This window comes from Hemiscyllium ocellatum, chromosome 5 (genome assembly GCF_020745735.1).
Source record: "Hemiscyllium ocellatum isolate sHemOce1 chromosome 5, sHemOce1.pat.X.cur, whole genome shotgun sequence".
Classification (NCBI taxonomy): domain Eukaryota; kingdom Metazoa; phylum Chordata; class Chondrichthyes; order Orectolobiformes; family Hemiscylliidae; genus Hemiscyllium; species Hemiscyllium ocellatum.
Genome location: NC_083405.1, coordinates 33529369 through 33551907, shown reverse-complemented (window position 1 = coordinate 33551907; position 22539 = coordinate 33529369). Strand labels below are relative to the sequence as shown.

Below are 22539 nucleotides of genomic sequence, written 5' to 3'. Positions count from 1 at the left end.
TGTATCCTAAACAGCCACAATTAGAGACAAAGCAGAGGATGGTTCAGAAGCTAAAGGGAATAAGTTACTTACACAAGGCAGACAAGACCATGTCAGAGAACGAGACAATCCTAAATAATTAAACTGCATTTATTTTAATGCAAGAGGTCTAACCGGTAAGGGATGAACTCAGAGCATACATGGGACTGGGATATCACAGCAACTACAGCAGAAACATGGCTGAAGGAGAGATGGGACTGGCAACTCAATGTTCCAGGGTATAGATGCTTTAGAAGACAGGAGGGGGAGTAGTGTTTTTGAATAAGGAAAACATTACTGCTGTATTTAGGATAATCCTGGAGGATTGTCCAGTGAAGTTAATGTGAACTCAACTAAGCTGGGGGATGATCACCTCAAAAGGGGTAGTACTATAGGCCCCAAATAGTCAGCAGAAACTACAGAGAAAATATATAGAGATTTCAGATATGTATATGAATAATAGGATTGTATCAGTAGGGGATTTTAATTTTCCAATCATAGACTGGGACTGCCCATATATAGTGTTAAGGAAGGAATGTTCAAGACAATTTTGTGTCAATTTTTTTTTAAGATTAGATTCCCTACAGCGTGGAACAGGCCCTTCGGCCCAAATCCACACTTTTATAGGTCTTCTATAAAAGTTAAAGTTCTAAATTGGAACAAGGCCAATTTTGACAGGACAAGACAGGAACTTTCAAAAGTTGATTGGGGTAGACTATTCACAGGTAAAGGAATGACTGGCAAGTGGGAGACTCCCAAAAATGAGATAACACTAGTTCAGGGAAAAGCTAGTAGGAATAGGGAATAATGGATGAATATCAACAAGGTCATCTATGTGTGGAACCGCAGGAGATGGGCGGAGATACTAAATAACTATTTTGCTTTAGTATTTACTGTAGAGAAAGACTCGGAAGCTAGAAAACTTGGGAAAATAAATAGTTCTATCTTGTAAACAGCCCACATTATAAGATAAAAAGTGTTAGAGGTCTTAAAAAGCACAAAGGGAGATGAATCTGAGACGTGATTAACTGTATTTGAGGACACAATGGGAAGAATTTGCAGGGCTGCTATTAGTGATATTTGTATCCTATACAGCCATAGGTGAAGTGCCAGAAGACTGGAAATTGGACAAAGTTGTGCCTTTAAGGAAAACTGCAAGAAGCCTGGGAACTATAAATTGATGTGTTTGATTTCAGTGGTGGGCAAGCTGTTAGAGGGGATTCTGAGAGACAAAGATTACATGCATTTGGAGAAATGGTTAGCATTGCTATCTGCATGGGAACTGATATCTCATTATCTTGAGTTTTATAGGGGGATATGACCAAGATAGATAGATGAGGGAAGAACAGCAGATATTATTTACTTGGACTTCAGTATGGCCTTTGACAAGCTTCCACATGGTAGCCTAATTAGTAAAGTTATATCACATGGAATTCAGGGAGAGCTTGTCAATTGGACACAAAATTGACTCAACAGAGGGAGATGTAGGAGACAGAGGGTGGTGTAGAGGCCTGTATTCAGTGGTGCTCCACAAAAATCAGTGCTGTGTCCACTGTTGTTTATTATTTATATAAATTATTTGGATGAGAATATAGGAAGCTTGGTTACTAAGTTTGCAGCGGATACCAAAATTAGTGATATTGTAGACAATGAGGAAGGTTATCCAAGATTACAAAGCAATCTTGATCAATTGGGACAATGGGTGGAGGAGTTTAATTTGGATTAGTGCAAGGTGTTACACTTTCGTAAGATGAACAAGGACAGGACTTATGACAGTTAATAGGGCCTTGGGTAGTGTCAAACAGAAATCTAGGGGTTCAGCACATAGTTCACTGAAAGTTGTGTCACAGGTAGAGAGAGTGTGGTAAAGGCAGCATTTGGCATGCTTGTCTCATTGCTCAGATCATTGAATATAGGAGTTGGGAACTCATGTTGCGGTTGTACAGGACTTTAGTGAAGCCATTTTTTAGAGCATTGTGTTAGGTTCTGGTCACCCTTATATAGGAAGGATAGTATTAAATTGGAAAGAGTACAGACAAGATTTACAAGGATGTTACCAGGAATGGAGGGTTTGAGTTATAAGCAGAGGTTTGAGTAAGCAAGGCTTTTTTTCCACTACAGCGTAGGAAGTTGAGGGTGACCTAACAGAGATTTATAAAATCATGAGAGGTGATTAGAAAATGACTTTTCTCTAGTTTGTGGAGTTCAAAACTAGAGGACATACTTTTCAGGTGAGAGGAGAAAGATTTAAAAGGGACTGGAGGGGCAAAATTTTCAACAAGAGATGATTTGTATGTGAAATGAACTGCCTGAGGAAATCATAGATGCAGGAAGAGTTACAATTTTTAAAAGACATTTGGACAGGTACACAGATAGCAAGAGTTTGAAAGACGGATATGGGCCAAATGCAGGTAGATGGGACTAGTTTAGTTTGGGAAACTTGATCGGCATGGATGAGTTGGACTGAAAGGTCTGTTCTATGATGTATGATTCTATGACTAATTACCTTACCAATTTATTAGATTTTATGATCTCGTGGAATAAAACAGAAATCACCACTTCCTCTAAAATGAAAATAAAAGTTGCAAATTTCTGAACCTGACTTTATGACAATTTTGGGAACACTTTAGTGATGTAATAAGGTAGGAAAAACTTTTAGCCACGCAAGTGCAATTAGTAAGTTTTTCTTTTCTCACTAATATCATTAATTTAGAAGTAACTTCTTTCATTTCCACCCATTCCACGTATAGTATACTGTACCTGTACTTAATACTTTTCACTGGAATCTTCAGAATATTGCCACCCTCTAAGGGGAGTTGTACTGTTCCACTTTCTGCAACTTCAAGCATTCTTTGAGCTTCCTAGAAAGATTATAAGGGACCACATTAATCATGGGATGCCAGTTTTGCAAGTGGTAATCGTCAAATGAACTTGACTTTAAACAGAAAAAAAGGATTTACCATTTTCTCAACATCTGTTTTCTATTCTCTTAATCTTGCAAATATCAAACACAGTAAAAGCTTTGCATATTTTATTGAAAGGAGATTCACAGAAGCCAATTACCCAGATACACCAAAACATAAATCTAGAAGGGAACTCAAAATTGAGAATACTTTAAGTCTCAATTGCATTACTTCTGTCATCCTTAAAGCAACATAATTCATTTTAAACATAAAAGAGTTTTAGGCTATTCAAGGAAAAGAAATTAATACTTTTAATAGAGTTCAATAAATAATTATTGCATTAATGTACTATCAATTTTTCCAGTAGTATTTGAGTTACAATTACTAACACATTGCAGTACACAAATTGGCTGGTGAGTTTGTCTACATAATTACTTTTGGTGTGCAATCAATTAAGTGGCAGTAAAGCACTTTAGAATATCACAAATGTGATACAACATGTTTTGTTTATGAAGAGGGAGTTTTTTCTTTTACATATTACACACAATTATAAAGAGGTACTTGAAATGAAGACTGGAATTGGTCAGACTAATTTAAAAATTAAGTGAGAGTTATAGTACAAAAGCAAATACTCCACCCCAACAATATATAATGAAAAAGGACTGTAACAAGTTTGAATCAAAAGTTGAACATTTCCATACGACCCAGTCAACAATGTGAATGCTTCTTAAAATAAGTAATTAATATGCATCTCAAGCAAATACTCAAACTTACTGATTTAAAATTTTGTTTCATCAAGGGCAATTTTCATAACTATTGATAGAGGAATTCCAGATTTTCAGTCTGCTGGGCATAATAGAATAGGCAATAATTCTATTCCAGTGAAACAGTATTTGTTTTGTGATGAATCACAGTATAAGAACATGGGAACATAAGTTGTTGTTTATCAGTATAAGAGTGAGTTTTCTCAATTTGTGGTGCATTATAAAATAGTATGTAAGAGGTGCAGAGTTCACATTCCAGACAGTCTCTCGTTTACTGTTAATTGTTGTACAAATCATTGCAGGGCTCTTATGTGCAATTATAGTGCCCCTACCTCCAGGGCAGAAGGTCTGGGTTTAAGTTCCATCTGACAAAGATTTGTTTCATAACATCAAAATCTATTAAGGAACTAATAACAGGACATTTGAAAAGTCAAAATCCATTAGAATCAGCATGATTTTATAAAGGGGAAATAAATGTTTGAATAATTTGGTACATTTCTTTGAAAATGCAACAAGCAATATGGATAATGGGAATCCTGTAGGTACAGAATATCCCGATTTCCAAAAGCATTTGACAAGATGCCACACAGAAGGTTAATAGTCAAGGTAAAAATCATATGGGCCGAGGGTCAATTTATTAGCTTGGATAGAGGATTAACTAACCAAACAAGAGTAGAGTCTAGAATAAATGGGTCTTTTTCTGGTTGGTAAGATTTAAATAACATGCATAAGAGTGAGGTTCTCTCTTTTGGTCAAAGGAATAGAAAGGTAACTCATGGAGAGAAACTTCAGAGTGCTTCATTGCAGGGAGATATGGGTGTCCTCATGCATGAATTGCAGGAAACTTGTATGCATGTATAACGGACAATAAGGAAGGCAAATGGAATTTTGGCCTTTTTGCTAAAGAAAGAGAGTGTAGTGTAGGGTAGTGTTGCTACAACTATATTAGTGAGACCACACCCATAGTACTGTTTACAGTTTTGGCTCTCTCGAGAGGAGATGTAGTTGTATTGGAGGCACTTCACAGAGAGGGTTCACTAGATCGATTCCAGTGTTTAGGGGTTTCTCTTATGAAGCGAGCTGGAGTAGTTTAGGTCTATAATGTGGAGTTTACAAGGATGGAAGGAAATCTAATTGAGGTATACAAGATGCTAAAGGGCTTGGCAGAGTAGGTGCAGAAACTCCTCTTCCTGTGGGGTAATCTAGAATGAGAGATCATAGTTTTGGGATAAAGGGTTGCAGATTTAAAGGGAAGAGGAGACATTACTGCTCTGAAAGGGATATAAAACTATGGTGGATGCTGGACATTGAGAAAATTTGAGGAGTAAGTAGATAAATTTTAAATTAGTAATAGATTGAAGGGTTATGGGAGTTGAGGGTATGATGAGATCAGTCATGATCATATCAAACGGTGAATTAGGCTCAAAGGGACTGAATTCTCTACTCCTAGTTCTTACATCTATGTCTGAATAGGTTGATTAAAACATCCATAACATGAACAGGTAGAACCCGTTCACACTCATAAGTCTGCTCCACAATTCATTAAAATAATTGTAGAATATTTTCCTCAGTTGCTCTTCTTTGCACTATCCCATATTCAAGTATCTTTGTATCCAAACCCCTTAATTTCTCTAATATATTCAGTCCTCTAAAAGACATAGCATTACAAAAAATTACAACATTTGAGTGAAGAAATCCCTCAGCTCAATTCTAAGTAGCCTCATTCTGATATCTTCAGTTTTAGACTCCCAGCCAGGGTAAATATTCTTGCAGCAGCTACTCTATTAAGTCTTCTATAAATTTCAACCGTAAATCTTCCAATGGTTCCCAGCACCCATCAAGCCTGATGATACTTTTTTGTGCCTTTCTAGAGGCTTCATGAATGTTATTCCTTTGTGGATACATTTTAATCCCTCCTTACATTTTTCTTTTTCACTATAACAATAAACTGACATTCGAAAATACATTTCCATTTGATGGACTGACTCCTGGGGTTTACCTAACATGGAAAATCCAGCCTTTGCAAAGTATGACAACGGAAAATGTAGAAGAATAACTAAGACAAATAATTCTTAAATTGCCCTGCCTAAATGCAATTTCTTACTAACAGCATCATGCCTCTATATGTACCACATTTGAACGTACTGCATGCGATCTATTTGTAATATTAAAGAAAAGGATTGAGGCACTGGAATGACAGAAGATTTACGAGGATTATAATAGAATGGGTATAGAGAATAATCTCGATTATCTGAAGGACTCGGGTGGGGAGTGTTTACTTTGGTATAATCAGATTCCGGATTGTCGAATGCCGGTTAATAGTTTAGCTGAGCATAGGCACCTTGCGATCTTGCCCGATAATCTGATATTTGGATAACTGAATGCCGGATAATCGAAGCTCCTCTGTACATACAGGAAAGGATGAAAAAGTGCGGTCTCACTACTCTTGAAATAAGGTAAACGGACATTTTAAAACACTAAAAGCTTTTGTTAAATGGATATAGAATGCTTGCCTCTTAAATTTTTGTTCTTTTCATTAAAGTCCCAGCTGATGGTAATACCGAACAAACTAAATCCCAGAGGGAAGCAGGCTTCATAGAGAGTAAATTTTAATTTTCAAATTGGTTAACATGGTGGTCAGTCACTGAACATATTCAAAAAGGTATAAGAGTTTAGTATAAAACAAACAAATATTAAAAGGAAACCTAATTAAATGTTAAAAAAAGTTCATCCCTTTAATCTCAGCAATACTCTTACAAACACTCAAAGCTCAGTGATGTGTCACCCATATATTCACATGAAAGAATCTTACTCAGCTGACACAGTAGCAAGAGCTTTTTTCCGACAAGATTATGTGCATTCATTTAATGCTATTTTGTTCAGTTAGTGCCTCTCCCAGAGACCCTTAAAACAAATTAAGTAATGTGTGCTGAGTTATTAATGAAACTCATGTCTTCAACCACCTTGTAGAATGCCCAGCTCTCTTGACACCTTCAGTTTCTTCTCCTTCTCTCCAGCCACATGTTTAGAAACTGAGAGCAATAGCACTTCTGCCAATTTGGTGGGTGGGTGAGAGAGAGAGAGAGACTGGGGAGGGGCAAATGGATTTGTGGTATTAAACTTGCTGACGTTTTAGATAAAATGAGACAACTTCTTGTAAATGCTATCTTGAACTTGTGTTTCAGAGGTACTTGTAACTTTTTAAAAAGTCAGACCTTCGCAGAATTCAAACTTATAATCTATTTCTTCCCCTATGTTATAACCAATAAATAATAATAACTAAATAATAACTATGCATTATGAATCTTCCCCATAATGCACTAGACAGGTTGGATGGATGGTCCTGATGATTGGAGAGCCCAGAACCAGGGGTCATCACTTAAGGATAATTGGTAAATCTTTTAGGACTGAGCTGAGGAGAAATCTTCAACCAGACAGTGGTGAGCCTGTGAAATTTACCACCACAGAAAGAGGTTGAGGGCAAATCGTTTTTGAAAAATACACAAAGAAGGAGATATAGCTCGTGGCTAAAGGGATCAAGGGATACGGAGGGGAAGTGGCATGGTAGCAGAGAATGATTAGGGTATTAAGCTTAATGATCAGACATTATCATAATAAATGGTGGCACACGCTCGAGTGTTGAATGACCTACTCATGCTCCTATCTTCTATGCTTCTGTGTTTAAGGAAAAGCTAGACATACATTTAATGGATCAAAGAATAAGTTAGAGTCATGAAAGAGGCTTGAATAGACTGTAAATGCCACTGAGTGGTTGGGCTGTACAGGTGCTTTATGATTTCATAGGATTTATGGAACAGATGTCTTCACCTCATTCTCTTGTATAAAAACAATTGCCACATTCTACTTTAGAATGTGGCAGCAGTCATGAAAGTCTCACATTATAGGATAATGAATGATTTAAAGTGATGTGCAAAAGAAACAAAGCGCAAGTAGTCGGTGCATGGAAATACCTGGAAATCCTAACATGTGAACAGTTTTTAAACATGCATTAGGAAAAAAAGTTTCCCTTCGATTTATTTCCTTCCAATGCTATGTTTGACCAGTTGAAACAGTTCATTTTATCAACCTATCAGCAGATACAGTTCTCAAGATTTGATCAGAATATAAAGTACTCTTCTTTTGCTCCTTGACAAGGCAAGAGAGTAGAAAAAAAACAAGTCTAAGATGTGTAGCATTTTACGAGGCAAGCATAGCATGAAGTATAGGAGCAGTTGCTGACCTGATAAATTTAAGTTTTCTTAAATACATTCTTCAACACAAAAATTGAAGGGATACTTTCTTTCCCTAATCCAGGTTTTAAAAGCTATTCACATGTGCATTCTCTCTGCAAACAAGTATTATTACCTAGTCACAATCTCCTGCTTTATCCCAATATCTTTGTACACAAATTCTATCAAAATAATCATGTAATGCCCTCTTGAATATCTTCATTTAACCTGTCTTCCATTAGGATTTCCAGGCATTTCCATACACGATCGGACCAGATAAGCGGATTACCCTCGTCCTGATACTTATATGGGTCTATCTCCCAAGAACCCGAAATGAACGAATTCTCCAATGAACAGAACCATCTATGGCTATGAAAATGTTTGGATACAAATATAATACTGAAGTGAGATTTGAACTGCACAGGTTTTGTATTTAAGTCTATCCAAAAATTAATGTTTTGACATCTCAAATTTTTCACCTGATAACATTTATGTAGAAGTCTAGAACATAAGAGAAAAAAAAAGGAACACTAAATCAGGTCTTGCACCATCAAACTTGATACTGCTCAGATGGTAAACAAAGCAACCAAGCTTCACACAACAAAATTTCACAACAGGACATTACATCACTGATCAGTTAATTCAACTGACTGATAAGTGTATACCTTGACATTGCTCTCTTTTGAGCAAAAGGGTTATTTTTAAACCTTAAGAGCATGCAGAGTTGATTTAATGTCAGATTTGAATAATACACCTCGAACAATTTAGCAGAAATTATAACCCACATGAACATATTACATTTGCACAAAGTAGACATTCTGATTAATTGGCACTCCAAACAGGTTGCTGAACAAAATTGGAAACCAAAATGATGTAGAAATTTTGTAATAATCTTAAGTAACCCAGGTTAGAGAGAAATCATTGGCTTGTTCTAATTAATGTTTCAGAGTGGTAACTGTCAACATGACAATAATTGACTTACCTTTTAAAGATAGCAAAGGCACTGTGCAGCTTTATGCAGCATTAATAAATGAATTTAAAAACAACTTTGCAAAAATTACTACAAAAAGCCACTGAAGAGCTGCACTTCCAGTCAAAGAGCAGCTTCCAAGGGACGTGGTGACATAGACCCTGCATCACTGAACTAATATTCCAGAACACTAGGTTAATATTCTGGCTCAAACCTCATCATGGCAGATAGAGAAACATGAATTCAGTAAATATCTGGAAATAAAAGCTAGTCTAATAGTGACCAATTAACCATTTCCAATGTTGTAACAACTCACCTGGTCCATTACTATCCTTTAAAAGGAGGAAATCCTTACCCAGTCTGGTCTACATAACTCCAGATACTACATAGCAGTGTGGATGACTCTTAATTATCCTCTAAAATGACCTGGAGAGCCAGTCAGTTCAAGAACAACTAGGAATGAGCAACAAATGCTGGCCTTACCAGAAATGCCCAAATTCAATAATAAAACACTCAAAATGTTCTTTATTTATAATCAGGCCCCTTGTAGGAAATGTATAACTTGGTTTTAATCTCCACACAAAGATTTGCAAATTCTTTACAAAATTCTTTGTTGAAACACGTTACAAGTCACCCTTCATAATTTAAAAATAATCCAATGAATTCATACATTTTGACTTAAAATACACAGGGTTGATAATAATCCAGAATTCTACCTTTAAATATTTAGACTGCAATAGTAAATTACCCAGAGGCAATTTTCAGACACTTGCCTTTCATTGCATCACCGTCCACAACTTAAATGATTTCTGCAGATTCAACTGGAAGTTAATAAGGAACAATCGTGCTTATGAGAAACAATGGAGAGAGATAGAATGTAACCCATATATTTCTCTCTCTTTATACTGAAGTATCCGTTATAAATAACCAAAGACATACCCATGGTGGTTTAGATCCATTCTTCGTTTTCTAGAGCAAAGTGAGTGTGCAGGAGAAAAAGCAGACAGAGGTCAGTCCCTTCAGAAATTACATAAAGCAAGCAGGGCAAACTATGTGTGAACCTGTTCATCAAGTTTAAACTGCCAAGCAGAATAGCAGTGACAGTAAAATCAAAGTGAACGAAAGCTGCAAAATCATACAAGAGCATACCTCCAGAAAGTAATCATTTTGAATATCCTATTGTACATATTACCTAGTTTATGCTCTTAATGGGAATATGGCTGCATTATCTATTACAATTTTATTTACCCCCTTATCCCACTCCTAATGAAAGAACAAATTCCAGAGATATTTTCTAATGGGAACACAATTGACACTTGCTCTGCTGAGTTTGTTTGCACTGAGCAGGTCTCATATGTGGGCACATCATCTAACTTACTAACGACTGACGCCTATTTTCGTACTATGGATGCAATGCAAGCCTTAAGAAAGATTTCATAGAAAATGGAATACCCCATATGGAACATACTTTTATCAAAGTCAATTCCCTAGAAGTTCATTCATTCAAAATAAGTATGCAACAGTTATCTGGTTGGGATCATAAATGAAGAGTTTGAGGATAAGTACAGACTACTATTCCATTTTTTATATAACAGGACTATTTCAAAAATATTTTACGAAGTTGTCCCTCAATCTAGGGGAAAGGTAAATATGACTAGGAATGAAAAATATACATTACCAGAAGAATAAAAAACTGGTAGCCTTAACATAACCTTCAACAACACTGACATTTTGGCTTCGAGAGTTAAGAATAAAAAACTTTGCCACTGCAAGCAGATATATAGTACAAACAGTGTATCAGATGATTAACAGCATTCAATAGTTTCTGTGCTACCAGGACTAGGGATTAAGGACATTTGTGGAGGACTGAGGGGAGCTGAAAGATGATGATATAGGACTGAGGATGTTAAAACTTTGGCAAGAGGCAAGGTGTAGTTCTATGAAACCTTACACCAGAAAAATAATAAAAAGCAAAATCCAAGAATAAATTGTATATGAGGCACCTAATGCTGTAGTAGTTTCATGCATTGTTAATATAGACGTAATCTAACCTTTTACTTGCAAGTGTATGTTAATTTGTAAAACTCCTGGAATAATAGTACAAGGGCAAACCTCTGTTCACACAGGCATTGCTATTTCATTATCTTCCTCAGTGGATTTTCTTTTCAGTAAACAAAGGAAAAGGAAACTGAATTAGATACTGCAAAGGTCTGTTTTGAACAAAAGAAAATCACTGGCATATTCCATAGTTTTGCTTTAATTACAGATGCTGAGACATTTTAAAAGGAACCCACTTACTGACATGAAGTCTAAAACTTCAATTAGATGCACAATCTTTTGAATGACTTTAATAGCTTATACCCTGCTTCATACCGGAATTGGTTTTTCGGTAGTGAAACAGAAGTGCCAAATTAGAGGTAAATTATAGCCTGGTAGTAAAGTATAAAAAGTTATGTCGGGTTCACGGTTGTACTAAATTCACTTAATCAAACCAGAAGTCAACTTAAATATTGGGATACATTTTCTCAAATACAGTTTTGTTGTAATATACAAAAATGAACATATCAGAGAAAGGTGCAATAATTGGAAAAGTTTCATAGCAACAGTGCCTTAGAACAAGCAAGCTAGGATGGCTCTGTAATTACAATAGTGTGGCTCTGCAAGCCTGGTTACTTCCTTACTTAAAAGCAGATATATTGGTTTTAAACATTTATGGTTCATTATAATCAAACCTACAATACGGTAAATTACATCATATAACATAAAATTGTGGCATTTAGCACTGGAGGCATTTTGCTTTTCTGTATGTTATTGCAGCTTTGACTTTCAACATTAAAATAACACAATTTACTACAACATTCACAGCATGGTTTTAAACTCTGCATTGCATCCTGTTCTTGGGTGACCAAAACAAAGAGGAATAAGTAAGAATTGGAGTTTAATTATTAAAGATTGCATGCAAAGGATCTGAACAGATATGCACTTTGTTCGATTCATATACTATCCAAAATGGTGTGAACATCTAATTCAAACTAGATATGCAAACTAGAAGGTAAAGTTACAAAATTGCTCAAAACCTCTGCATAAAATCCTTAAATCAACAGTGAAAGGTATCTACGTAAAGTAGTTATTAGAGAGATTACCTTGACAGGAACAGCAAGAAATTTAGCAACAGGTAGAAAGCGCAGAAAGTAAAAGCTTTGTATCTACAAGCAAGCATATGATGGGACTCACTCAAAAATGATGAAAAGCCTGTTTAGATTGCAAAAGAAGGTCTGTTAATTTACCTCAGTTTCTTTCTTCTTTTTCTGCATATCTTCCAATTTCTTCTTTTTGCTCTCTGGCATTAAATCATCCAACCAGCTAAGTTCTCGTTTTGTAAAACAGAAGTCCAAAAGTTTCCGGATAAACACCAGAGCGAGAACCTGTCAATAATACAGATCTATTTGATTTATCCCTATCCTTTGTACTTCATAATTGGTTTTTTTAGTACTTGCTGGCTGAATCTGTTTCCCTTGCCTTGTTATTTTAGCATCATCTGCCAAATATTGATTTGCTTCACTCGAGTACACCATCTTTCAAACACTTAGAACGATAAAAAGAGCAGAGGGAATCCAACGTGCAGAACTATTAGCTCATCAACTTTGGATTCAAGAAAGAAATCAGAATACTTTCTTAATTGGAGGAGCGGAGCAGAGGGGTTTAGTCTTCCATTAACAAACCATAAAGTCCAAAAGCATAATTACAAAAAATAATCAAAGGCTAATAATATGTTGGCCTGTCGCTCAAGGTAGTTGAGATATAAACATGATGAAGTAATGTTGCAGTTGTCAAACCCCAGCTCAGGAACCGTGTAGAGGTTAAGGCACTGTATTGCTCTGTAGATCATACTGGCTTCAGAAAAGGAATGCAACATTGATTAAAAACCATGTTCATCTTTAATCTTTTTATCTCTATTATTCTTTTTCTATCAATGTTTTTATAGTCAAATAATTTAGACAATTGAGGGGATGATCTAATTGAGGAGTTTATAAAAATCAGAGATTTGAAAAGGAAAAACAAGATTGGAGAGGCTAGATATACAGAGACAGTTTATTGATAGAAGAAACCTAGAACAAGGTAGCTTAATCTTAAAATAACTAGACTATTTATGAGTGAAATCAAGAAGCTGTTTTCTCTACTGCAGTATAAATCTTGAATGCCATCTCCTCACATTTAAAAGATGATGACTGGTGTGCAAATTCAAAAGTTTAAGGACAAAACTTATTTTTGATGGACAAAATCATTATGGCTTCCAATCAACAGTGAATAAATGGAATTAAACATGATCTCACTGAAAAGCTTAAAGAGTTCAATGGTGTATTCGCTATCAATTGATTTGAATATAACCAAAGTTCTTCTTGTCAGTCAAGGATCAATATTCACAATCACTATTACTTTTCAAAAGTGGGCATTATTATTGGTTCTCATCATTAAATCTCAATGTCAAAGGTGAAAGGCTAACAACATGACTAGACTGTCAGTTAGCTAGACACTTAGTTTACGATGCAGGATGCCAACAGTACAAGTTCAATTCCTGTATCAGCTCAGGTTACCATGAAGGCCCGGTCTTGGCAACCTCACCTCTTGCCTAAAGCATGGTGACCCTCAGGTTAAACCACCACCAATTGTTTCTAATGAGAGATCAGCCTTATCATCCTCTGAGACTGTGGCAACTTGACATGTACTTTACTTTTCCAGACTACAGCTTTCTATATTTGGCAGCATGAAATGTCGGTTCATTACAAAGTCACTCAAACATTGCCTGTAGTGTTGTACCAGTTTACCTTAATTCAACAACTTAGAACAGTTTAAAAATCACCTACAAATTTAAGTCTACCAAATTGTTTTATAAAAATAACAATGGGAAGATTAACCTTACCATCATGGGAAAGACAACTGCAGCAGCTGTAATCTTGATAACCCAGAGAATAACAAGACAGCTAAGCTGAATAACTGTGAAGATATGAACTTTCCACAGTGGAACATAGCGCAGGTAGATTAAGTCAGGCTGGTGTTTTGCAGGCATCCCAAACAGCTTTATACGATCAAAAAACTGGTGAAAACAAAAAGGTTAACTGTCAGTAAAGGGATAAAATTCCTAGAAGTAGTAATAAATTTGAAACATTATTGAAACCATATGAAGCATAATTACAATACCTGAATGCCTTTCAAGGAAGAAACGCCCATGTAGAGGAAGACCCCATAGAGCACTGGCATTGGGATAAACTTAAAACAAGAACAGTTAGTTATTAAGTAATCTGATTTCATAGGCTAGGTTCAATATTTTGCAAATGCTAAGACCTTCATCAGAATTTAAAATTCTTCCACTCATGGAAAATGAACTTTTTTTAAAACCAGAACCCTTGCAGCATACTTAGCTCATTATAGCAATTTAAAAAACACCGCCTGATACCAACAACCGTGCAATCAATCTTACCTTCAGAACAGAAGTCATAAAAACAGACAATCCCATTAGGACGAATATCAGTAAGCCTGTAACTCTCTGTTCTCGAATGCCGAGGAATTTGGGTTGTTCACCTGGTGCTGAGCATTCCGATTCCACTTTTAAGCTATTGACATGACTGATGGAGAGAACAGTGGCAGCCACAAACCAGGGAAGACCCATAATTGAGCATACTCCCAGCATAATAGAAACCATCAACAAATCAAGGTGATAACCACAACCTTTCTGTAAAACAATAGATGTCAAAATGTCAATTGTGTACACGTTATGCCAAAATAAAAATAAAAGTGCTTTAAAAGTTTGTAAAAGAACAGATGGGAAGGACGCATTTGATCAAAAATATGAAACATCCAGAAATGACCAGTCAATATTTAATGTTTGTTTCTTAATAAGAGGAGTGACTTTATTTAGAAAGGAAGTAGTCTAACAGAAGTAACTCGAAGGCGGAAGTGGGTACTGCAGATGCTGGAGATTAGAGTCAAGATTAGAGTGGTGTGGAAAAGCACAGCAGGTCAGACAGCATCCAAGGAAACAGGAAAATCGACATTTCAGGCAAAAGTCCTTCATCAGGAATAAGGCAGGGAGCCTCGGGGGTGGAGAGATAAATGGGAGGGGGAGGGGAGGTTGGGGAGAAGGTAGCCAAGAATGCAATAGGTGGATGGAGGTGAGGATAAAGGTGATAGGTCAAAGAGGAGGGTGGAGTGGATAGGTGGGAAGGAAGATTGACAGGTGGGACAGGTCATGAGGACAGGGCTGAGCTGGAAGGTTGGAACTGGGGTAAGGTTGGGGGAGGGAAAATGAGGAAACTGGTGAAGTCCACATTGATGCCATAGGGTAACTCTAACCCTTCTTCCCAAAGAGATAATACTGGTCTCTACAGCTCTCAACAAGGCAAGAACTACCACCACATGAGGCAAGGCCACGTGCAAAGTCCACACACTGCCCCTCAATGTTAATCATTCAGCAGAACTTATAAATATTGGGAGATTAGAAAATCAGATATAAACAAAACAGAAATTCCCTCTCGTGTTGCTATTTAAATAAACGTGTATAAAAAAAAATCCACAAATATATGAAGTAAAAATTCAAATAAAGCTGAGGGAGAATTACCTCCCATGAATGTCTTGAGGAAAATAAAATAAAGATTATACAAATTTGTTAACTATTGCTAACATCTGAATACCTTCAGCTTGTGCTCTTTTCTATTAACAATAACTGCAGTGATCTGTTGATCCATGAAAATAAGGATTGTGCATAACAATGCTGGTACAAAAGCAGCAAGCAGTGTCCACCAAGGGTTACCTCCAAGCGGGTCTATAAACCAACCACGATGTTTTCCAGTAGGCTACATTCAAGAGTAAAATAAACTAGTTACTAAACCCTAAATAACAAAAACATATACAGTGAAAGCCAACAAAAATAATCCAATTCAATTTACTGCAAATGAAACAGTGAAAAAAAATTCTTTCACATACTGATAGCTCTAATATAACACATGTTTTGGCAGTGCAATTTGGCTATAACGTCACTAAAAGATTAGGAATGTCATTTTGGAGAACACTTACCTCCATTGGCAATGGCGCAATTTCAGCAGGGATTGGTCCGTGCATTTTGTTCTGTGCGTGTGCGGACATGCAAGCCAAAATCTCTGCGTCATACTCCATCCGCCAATGCACAAATATCCGAACCAGTTTTTGAGCCGTTCTGTAAAACTGCCAAAGTCTCTGCTGTTCTGCGCGTGCGCAACGTCAGCATTGAAGCCTCTGAGCCATTCTGTGCATGTGCAATGAGAGCTCCGGCCTTAATGCCGTTCTGCACATGCACCAATGTCAGCTGCTAACAGCAGTTTTCCGTGTGAGGTACAGTATAGAGATCTTTAAAAATGTATTGTGCTAAACTTACTTTTGTTAATAAATATGATTTCAACCTTCATTCAGGCTGTGCTAAATTTTGCATTTCACTTTTGGATGATTTTTGAGTGATCATGAGTGATTTTTTTTTGGTTTGCCCCCAGACCTACTTTTCCCATAGGCCCCATCATTTCTATTAAGTGAGGTTTCACTGGAATGCAACTACAGCGTTATAGGAGAACTACCTGTATTTCAAAATCTGCAAGATATTTCTGTACCTGCACATTAAAAGTTTATTTCCTTACTGTTGAAAACAAATAGCAAAACGGCTGTGCAAATACTAAAAGATTTATTTTAAAACCCTTTCAAAAATCAGAGTCAGAATGCATTTAAACAGAGAAACAAAATAGGAGCAGTAGGCTGTTTGGCTGATCATCCAACTCAAAAACCTATTCCCATTTCTTCCTCCCATATCCCTTTGATCTCTTCAGCCAACTCCTTGTTGAAAGCATACAAAGTTTTGGTCTCAATTGCTTTCTCTGGCAGCAAAATCCAAAGGCTCACCACTCTCTGGGTGAAGAAATCTCTCATCTCAGTCTTAAATGGTTTACCTCATATGCTTAGACTACGACCCCTGGTTCTGGACTCTCCACTCATTGGGAACATACTTTTTATAACCATCCTGTTAGAATTTTATTGGTTTCTAAGATCCCCCTCATTCGCTCGAAAGCCAACGAGTACAATCCTGACCGATTCAACCTCTCCTTGCACTTGCCCACTTACTGCATTGCGCATTTACCTTCAGTGATTGGTGCACGAGGCCTTCTAGGTCTCATTACACATTTCCACCCTCTCAAATTATATAATAATCCAGCTTCCTGTTTGTGCTCCTACAGTGGATAACTTCACAATTATCCACATTATACTGCATCTGCCATGCATTTGCCCATTCATTTAGCTTGCCCAAATCACAATGAAATACCTTTGCATCTTCACAGTTTACCCTCTCACCTAGCTTTGTCTCATCTCCAAATCTGGAATTATTACATTTAGTTCCCTCATCTAAATAATTAATATATTGTGAATAACTGATGTCCCAACACTTATCCCAGCAGTACCCCACCAAGGAATGGGTAGATAAGCAAAAAGTGCATCACCAAGCTATGGCAAATGAGTAGCTAATTTCCAGAAAGAAAGTTCTTCTGGTCAATAGCTGTAGGTACCAAATTTTCTGCTTTTCGATGCAACAGAACAATTTTTCTACAAAAGGAACAGTGCAACAATCTTCAAGCTGACTTCTTTTATCTCCGTCATACTAGGAGGCACTTTTGGACATACAAGTGCAATCTCTTCATTCACTCCCTTAAATAATGCTTCAAATCATTGAGAACCAGATGCATTAAAAAAGCGTGGGGGGAGAAAACAGCCTTTAATACCATGACCAATAACTCTGCTTAAGTTGGTAATGCAGCACTGCATCAAATACCTTCTGGAAATCCATTTTTACCTCTAGCATTACCCACATCAATCCTCTGATCTCTTCAAAACAACTACAAAGCATTACAATTACTACTTTGTGATTTTAATACACATATTTAATGATAAATATATAAAACATGGCTTTAAAAAAAAAAACTAGCATGTTAAGGGAGACTTAACAGTAAAGAAACTCTTACCTCAAACTTGTCAGGTACTTTAAGCTTTGGCGAAGGGACTCCGACAAGAAAGTCAATCAATACCATAATTAGTATGGTAAGAAACACCGCGAAATCACTGATAATGGCTCGCACCTAAAATTTCAACAAAACTTGTTGAATATATTGCTGTAAATGTTTTAAATTTTTTACTTTAGCTTCTCAGATCGTATAGAGAGGACAGCTGAGAAGATCATCGGGGTCTCTCTTCCCTCCATTACAGACATTTACACCATACGCTGCATCCGAAAGACTAAGAGCATTGTGGAAGACCCACACACCCCTCACTCAAACTCTTCTCCCTCCTGCTATCTGGCAGAAGATACTGGAACATTCAGTCTCTCACGGCCAGATTGTGCAAGTTTCCTCCCCCAAGCCATCAGGCTCCTTCACACAGTATGATCGGACTCTTTTCCATCTGAAATTCTTTGCACAACTTTGAATTGCTGCTCGAACAATGTCTATTAATTATCATTCTTTAATTACACTGTAGTTTGTGTGTTTTGCATTTCTTATGCACTTTATGCCACACTTTGTATCATCATGTAGTTTGTGCTGTCCATGTAACACATTGGTCCTGGAGGAACGCTGTCTCGTTTTTTTTTAAAACTGTACCAGGTTATATGGTAGAAATGACAAATAATGCCAATCTACACTCTGATAGCTTTCAGAAAAATCAGGATTTCAAATGGCCTTGGAGTCAATATTTTTAAAAAAAACACAACTGCAGGCCACTTCCACAAGTTAATGTATTAAAAGTGCTGACTTGAATGTGAAACTGCAGTGCTCTTTCCAACCCAATGAGTGCTTACACCTCTTTTCTATCCCATACTCTATCCCATATTTATATTCTATCCTATATTCTATCCCATATTTAAAAGGACTTTTAAATCAAAACACTCCAGCAGCTAGTGTTTATTTTTAAACTAACAGCCGTAACCTTATTTCCCCTGTTGAAAGGGTTGGAGATTTGAATATCTTCAGATCATGACCCTTGGATCTTCCCTGCCCTTAAGAATATGCCCAATTATTGAATAAATCTGTGACTCCATACTGCAGGTTAAGACCACTGGAACATAAAAAAAATAGGATCTATTTGAATGGAGTAAAAATTAAAAATGGCCTCATTTAGTATTCCTCCCTGCATGATTCATGCCTTCACATTTCTCCTTGCTGACAAAAATGGAACCTACTGAAAATTGATGTAGGACTTCCACACATTGGTCCCATCCGCCAATTGTAAAAGGGTCTCAGTGGTCAGCCTAACTCTGCAAATGTCTGGGCCATAGTGTCACCATTGTAGCTGATAGCAGCATAGAGTCATAGAGATGTACAGCATGACAATTAGTGAATGGGGTTTTATCTTCATCAGGTCCTCCTGATCTTCCATCAATGTCTGACAAGTTGCAGTTTTTGGGGTAAGAGAAGGATGCGACAAGGGGTGCATCGCGAGGAAATGAGAAACCAGAAGTTTAATGTCTTAAATGATCAAAGTGCAGGTAACCCATGAGGGGAAGCGAGGTGAGAGGGAGGAGGATTGGGTATAACTCTGTCATAGTCACTCAAACAATGATGGGTCCTTTATCCTCCATCAACATGTGGAACTGTAATTAAGTCTATCCACCTGCCACCCAATGCTGTCCCCTGTACTTGGGCAGCATAGCAACCATGGGTGAAAAACTGGCAGTGTACACAACTGTAACATTGAAACATGAATGTTGCAGGAGCACTCAGTGCATGAAAGCAAGAGAAAGCTCTGGATGTGTAAAAATGGGGCCTACTTTACAAAGGTCGGTTGTGGTAAAGTGAATGACATCTTGCATTAAACAATACATGGAGGTTTGTAGTACATTTATAAACATTTGACATTTGAAAAAAAAAACTTATTCACTCACCCCTCAAGATCACTGACCATTTTGTGGCACTGATCCAGGTATTCACGAATGGTTTGTTACCAGGACTACAAAGGTCTACCTAGTGTCTCCCATCCATTATGGGAATCTGTTTCCTCTGACAACTTCCTAAAAGGTTCCAGTGCTTATGATAGTCTAACTGCATTTTGTCTACTTTGTTACTTTTGACAGTTTTTCGGGGGAAACACATTGCAATAATGACTTCAGGCACCCTATTCTAGTCAAAATGCCATCTTTAAAGAGATGAAAGCTGTTTTCAAATAGCACATATTAATTTGAACTTCTATTCAAACTTTCATGTTTTACAATACCTCCAGCTTGATATTCAACCACACAACATATTTAATGCACTTTGAATGCTGCGCACATTGCCAGGATAAAGTTGGGAATTGGCTGTGTTGGAAGCAATAGGCTTGGGTTAATCATATATTGTGGTCAGAAAAGGGAAAGACAACAATGATTTAGATATTTGGGTGCGTGTGTTTAATGCTTTGACGCGTGTCGAGTAAAAATAAATCAATAAAAATGGCATAGATAAGGGGGTCAATGGCAAGTGACCTGAGATTAGTAATGTTTTGAAGGTTGTGGTTGCTTAGTGTTGCTGTGGAAAATTTATTGGACTGGAAACTTAGCTTGGGGTCAAGTCTGTCCCATAATTGCAAATAATCCAATTGCATGACAGTTGAACTTTTCAAAGGGATGAAGAAAAAGGCCTTTCCATTGTTAACTGAATGAACTGGTCATAAATGGGGATATTTGTCAATGTTTGCTCAATGTTCAGCGCAAGTCGTGAAATTTTGGATGCTGAACCAAACCATGTTCAAATGCATCAGGATCTGGACAATATCCATACTTGAGCTATTAATTGACAAGTAACATTCATCCCTTGACATTCAGTGGTGTTCTACATATATACCTGGATTTAAGTCAAATCACCCATCAACAACTTGGGAGTTACCATCGATCAGAATTAACTGGACTTGCCATTTAAATACAGTGGCTACAAGAGCAGATCAGAGACTAGGAATACGGCAGCAAGTAACTCACCTCCTGACTCCCCAAAGCTTTGCCCCCTATCTGCAACGTACAAGTCAGGAGCGTGATGGAATATTACCATTTGCCTGAATGGGTGCAGCTTCAATAACACAAGCAGTATGACACCATTCAGGAATAAAGCAGCATGTCGATTGGCACACATTGACAAACATTCACTCCCTTCAATAACATTCAGGGGCAGCAATGTGTACTATCTACAAGATGCACTGCAGAAATCTTTAGATAGCACCTTCCAAACTCTCAACCATTTCCATCGAGAAGGACAAGAACAGTAGATACATAGAAACACCACTTCCTGCAAGTACCCCTCCAAGCCACTCACCATTCTGACTTGAAAATATATCTCCATTGCTTCACTGTCGCTGAGCTAAAATCTTGGAATTCCCTCAAGGGCATTGTGGGTCTACCTACAGCACATGGATTGTGCAGTTCAAGAATGCAGCTCATCACTACCTTCCAAGGACAACTTAGGGACAGACAATAAATGCTGACCAGTCAACAATATCCATGTCTCATGAGTGAATAAAGAGAAAATAGTATTAAGACTGGATATTGGACAAGCAACACAACTACAGGAGTGTGGAAGGGTTGAGACTGTACCACTATCTGCATAGATGAGGAACCTAACTCCATATCAGGTGATTTGTCACTAAACAGCAATATCTCAATGAGGAAGAGGAGAGAACCAAAGACAAATACTTAAGGGACTCTAAGATCAGGAGCATAATCTACTGCTAGAGATGCACTTACTACAAAAGTGAAAGGACGACAAAAGGAAAGAGAGTTGAAGAAGAATTATGATCATTTGCATTAACAGTTGTAGATTGGGATAGATAATGTTTCGCAGTCAGTTACAAAGATTATCTTATGTACCAATGACTAGTGCTATTTCATGCCCCAACAGGGATGGAAGTCTTGCTGATGAGATTCAGTGTTGTCAAAAGACAGACCAAAAGGTTAGAAAACATTTAAATAGAGTTGATTAAAAAAGTCAAATTCCAGCTGTTAAGATGGTTTACAATGAAACACAGGATGTATTGCTTCCTACCTTTGTTGGGAAATAACGTTTGGTTTTGAATTGCTTCAGGAAGGAGCAGAGAAAAAACGTTGCAAAAAATAAAATAATTGACCAGAAGAGGACATCAGGAACGTAGGGTCCATTTTGTCCACATGCTGGTCCAACAAACATTCCACCATATCTTTGACATTTCTAAGAAAGAACACACAAGTTAAATATATATTAATACATAATTTATATAGAGGATGCAAAAATGAGCATCTTGACAGTGCTCAGCAAACAAAATACTGGAATTTTCACAACAGGAAGACAATGTTTGTGTCCATATGTCCCTAAGAATCACATTCACCAAGTTATATTGATATGCTACATACACATCTGTATAAAAATTGACCTCATGTTAAAGTTGAATCTTGACTTTTGGCATAAAAATTTGTAATTATTAATTCACTTCCTGTAAAAATAGGCCTTCATTTTCAGGGAACAAAGTGATTAGCAGTCCATTCCTCTGGCAAGCCTTCTCACTTCACCAAAAAAAAAGTAGCAGACAGATGATATCCAGAAACATCTTCTTGTCGATCTGCTTGTCCATCAGTTTGAACTGTTGCTTTGCTAACA

At 37.1% G+C, this 22539-nt stretch overlaps 1 protein-coding gene across 5 annotated transcripts in view; it reads right to left on the bottom strand.

Moving 5' to 3' along the window:
- LOC132815652 (sodium bicarbonate cotransporter 3-like) overlaps positions 1-22539 on the bottom strand; it is a 157842-nt gene that overhangs the window by 8716 nt on the left and 126587 nt on the right. For all 5 annotated transcript variants that reach the window (XM_060824640.1, XM_060824639.1, XM_060824635.1 and 2 more), the window contains 8 exons: positions 21952-22113; positions 17917-18030; positions 15574-15735; positions 14364-14615; positions 14084-14152; positions 13806-13979; positions 12172-12309; positions 2779-2879 (listed from right to left, as the gene is read on the bottom strand). In XM_060824640.1, coding sequence (XP_060680623.1) covers positions 2779-2879; positions 12172-12309; positions 13806-13979; positions 14084-14152; positions 14364-14615; positions 15574-15735; positions 17917-18030; positions 21952-22113 — 1172 coding nt within the window. The remainder of the gene's footprint in view (positions 1-2778; positions 2880-12171; positions 12310-13805; positions 13980-14083; positions 14153-14363; positions 14616-15573; positions 15736-17916; positions 18031-21951; positions 22114-22539) is intronic.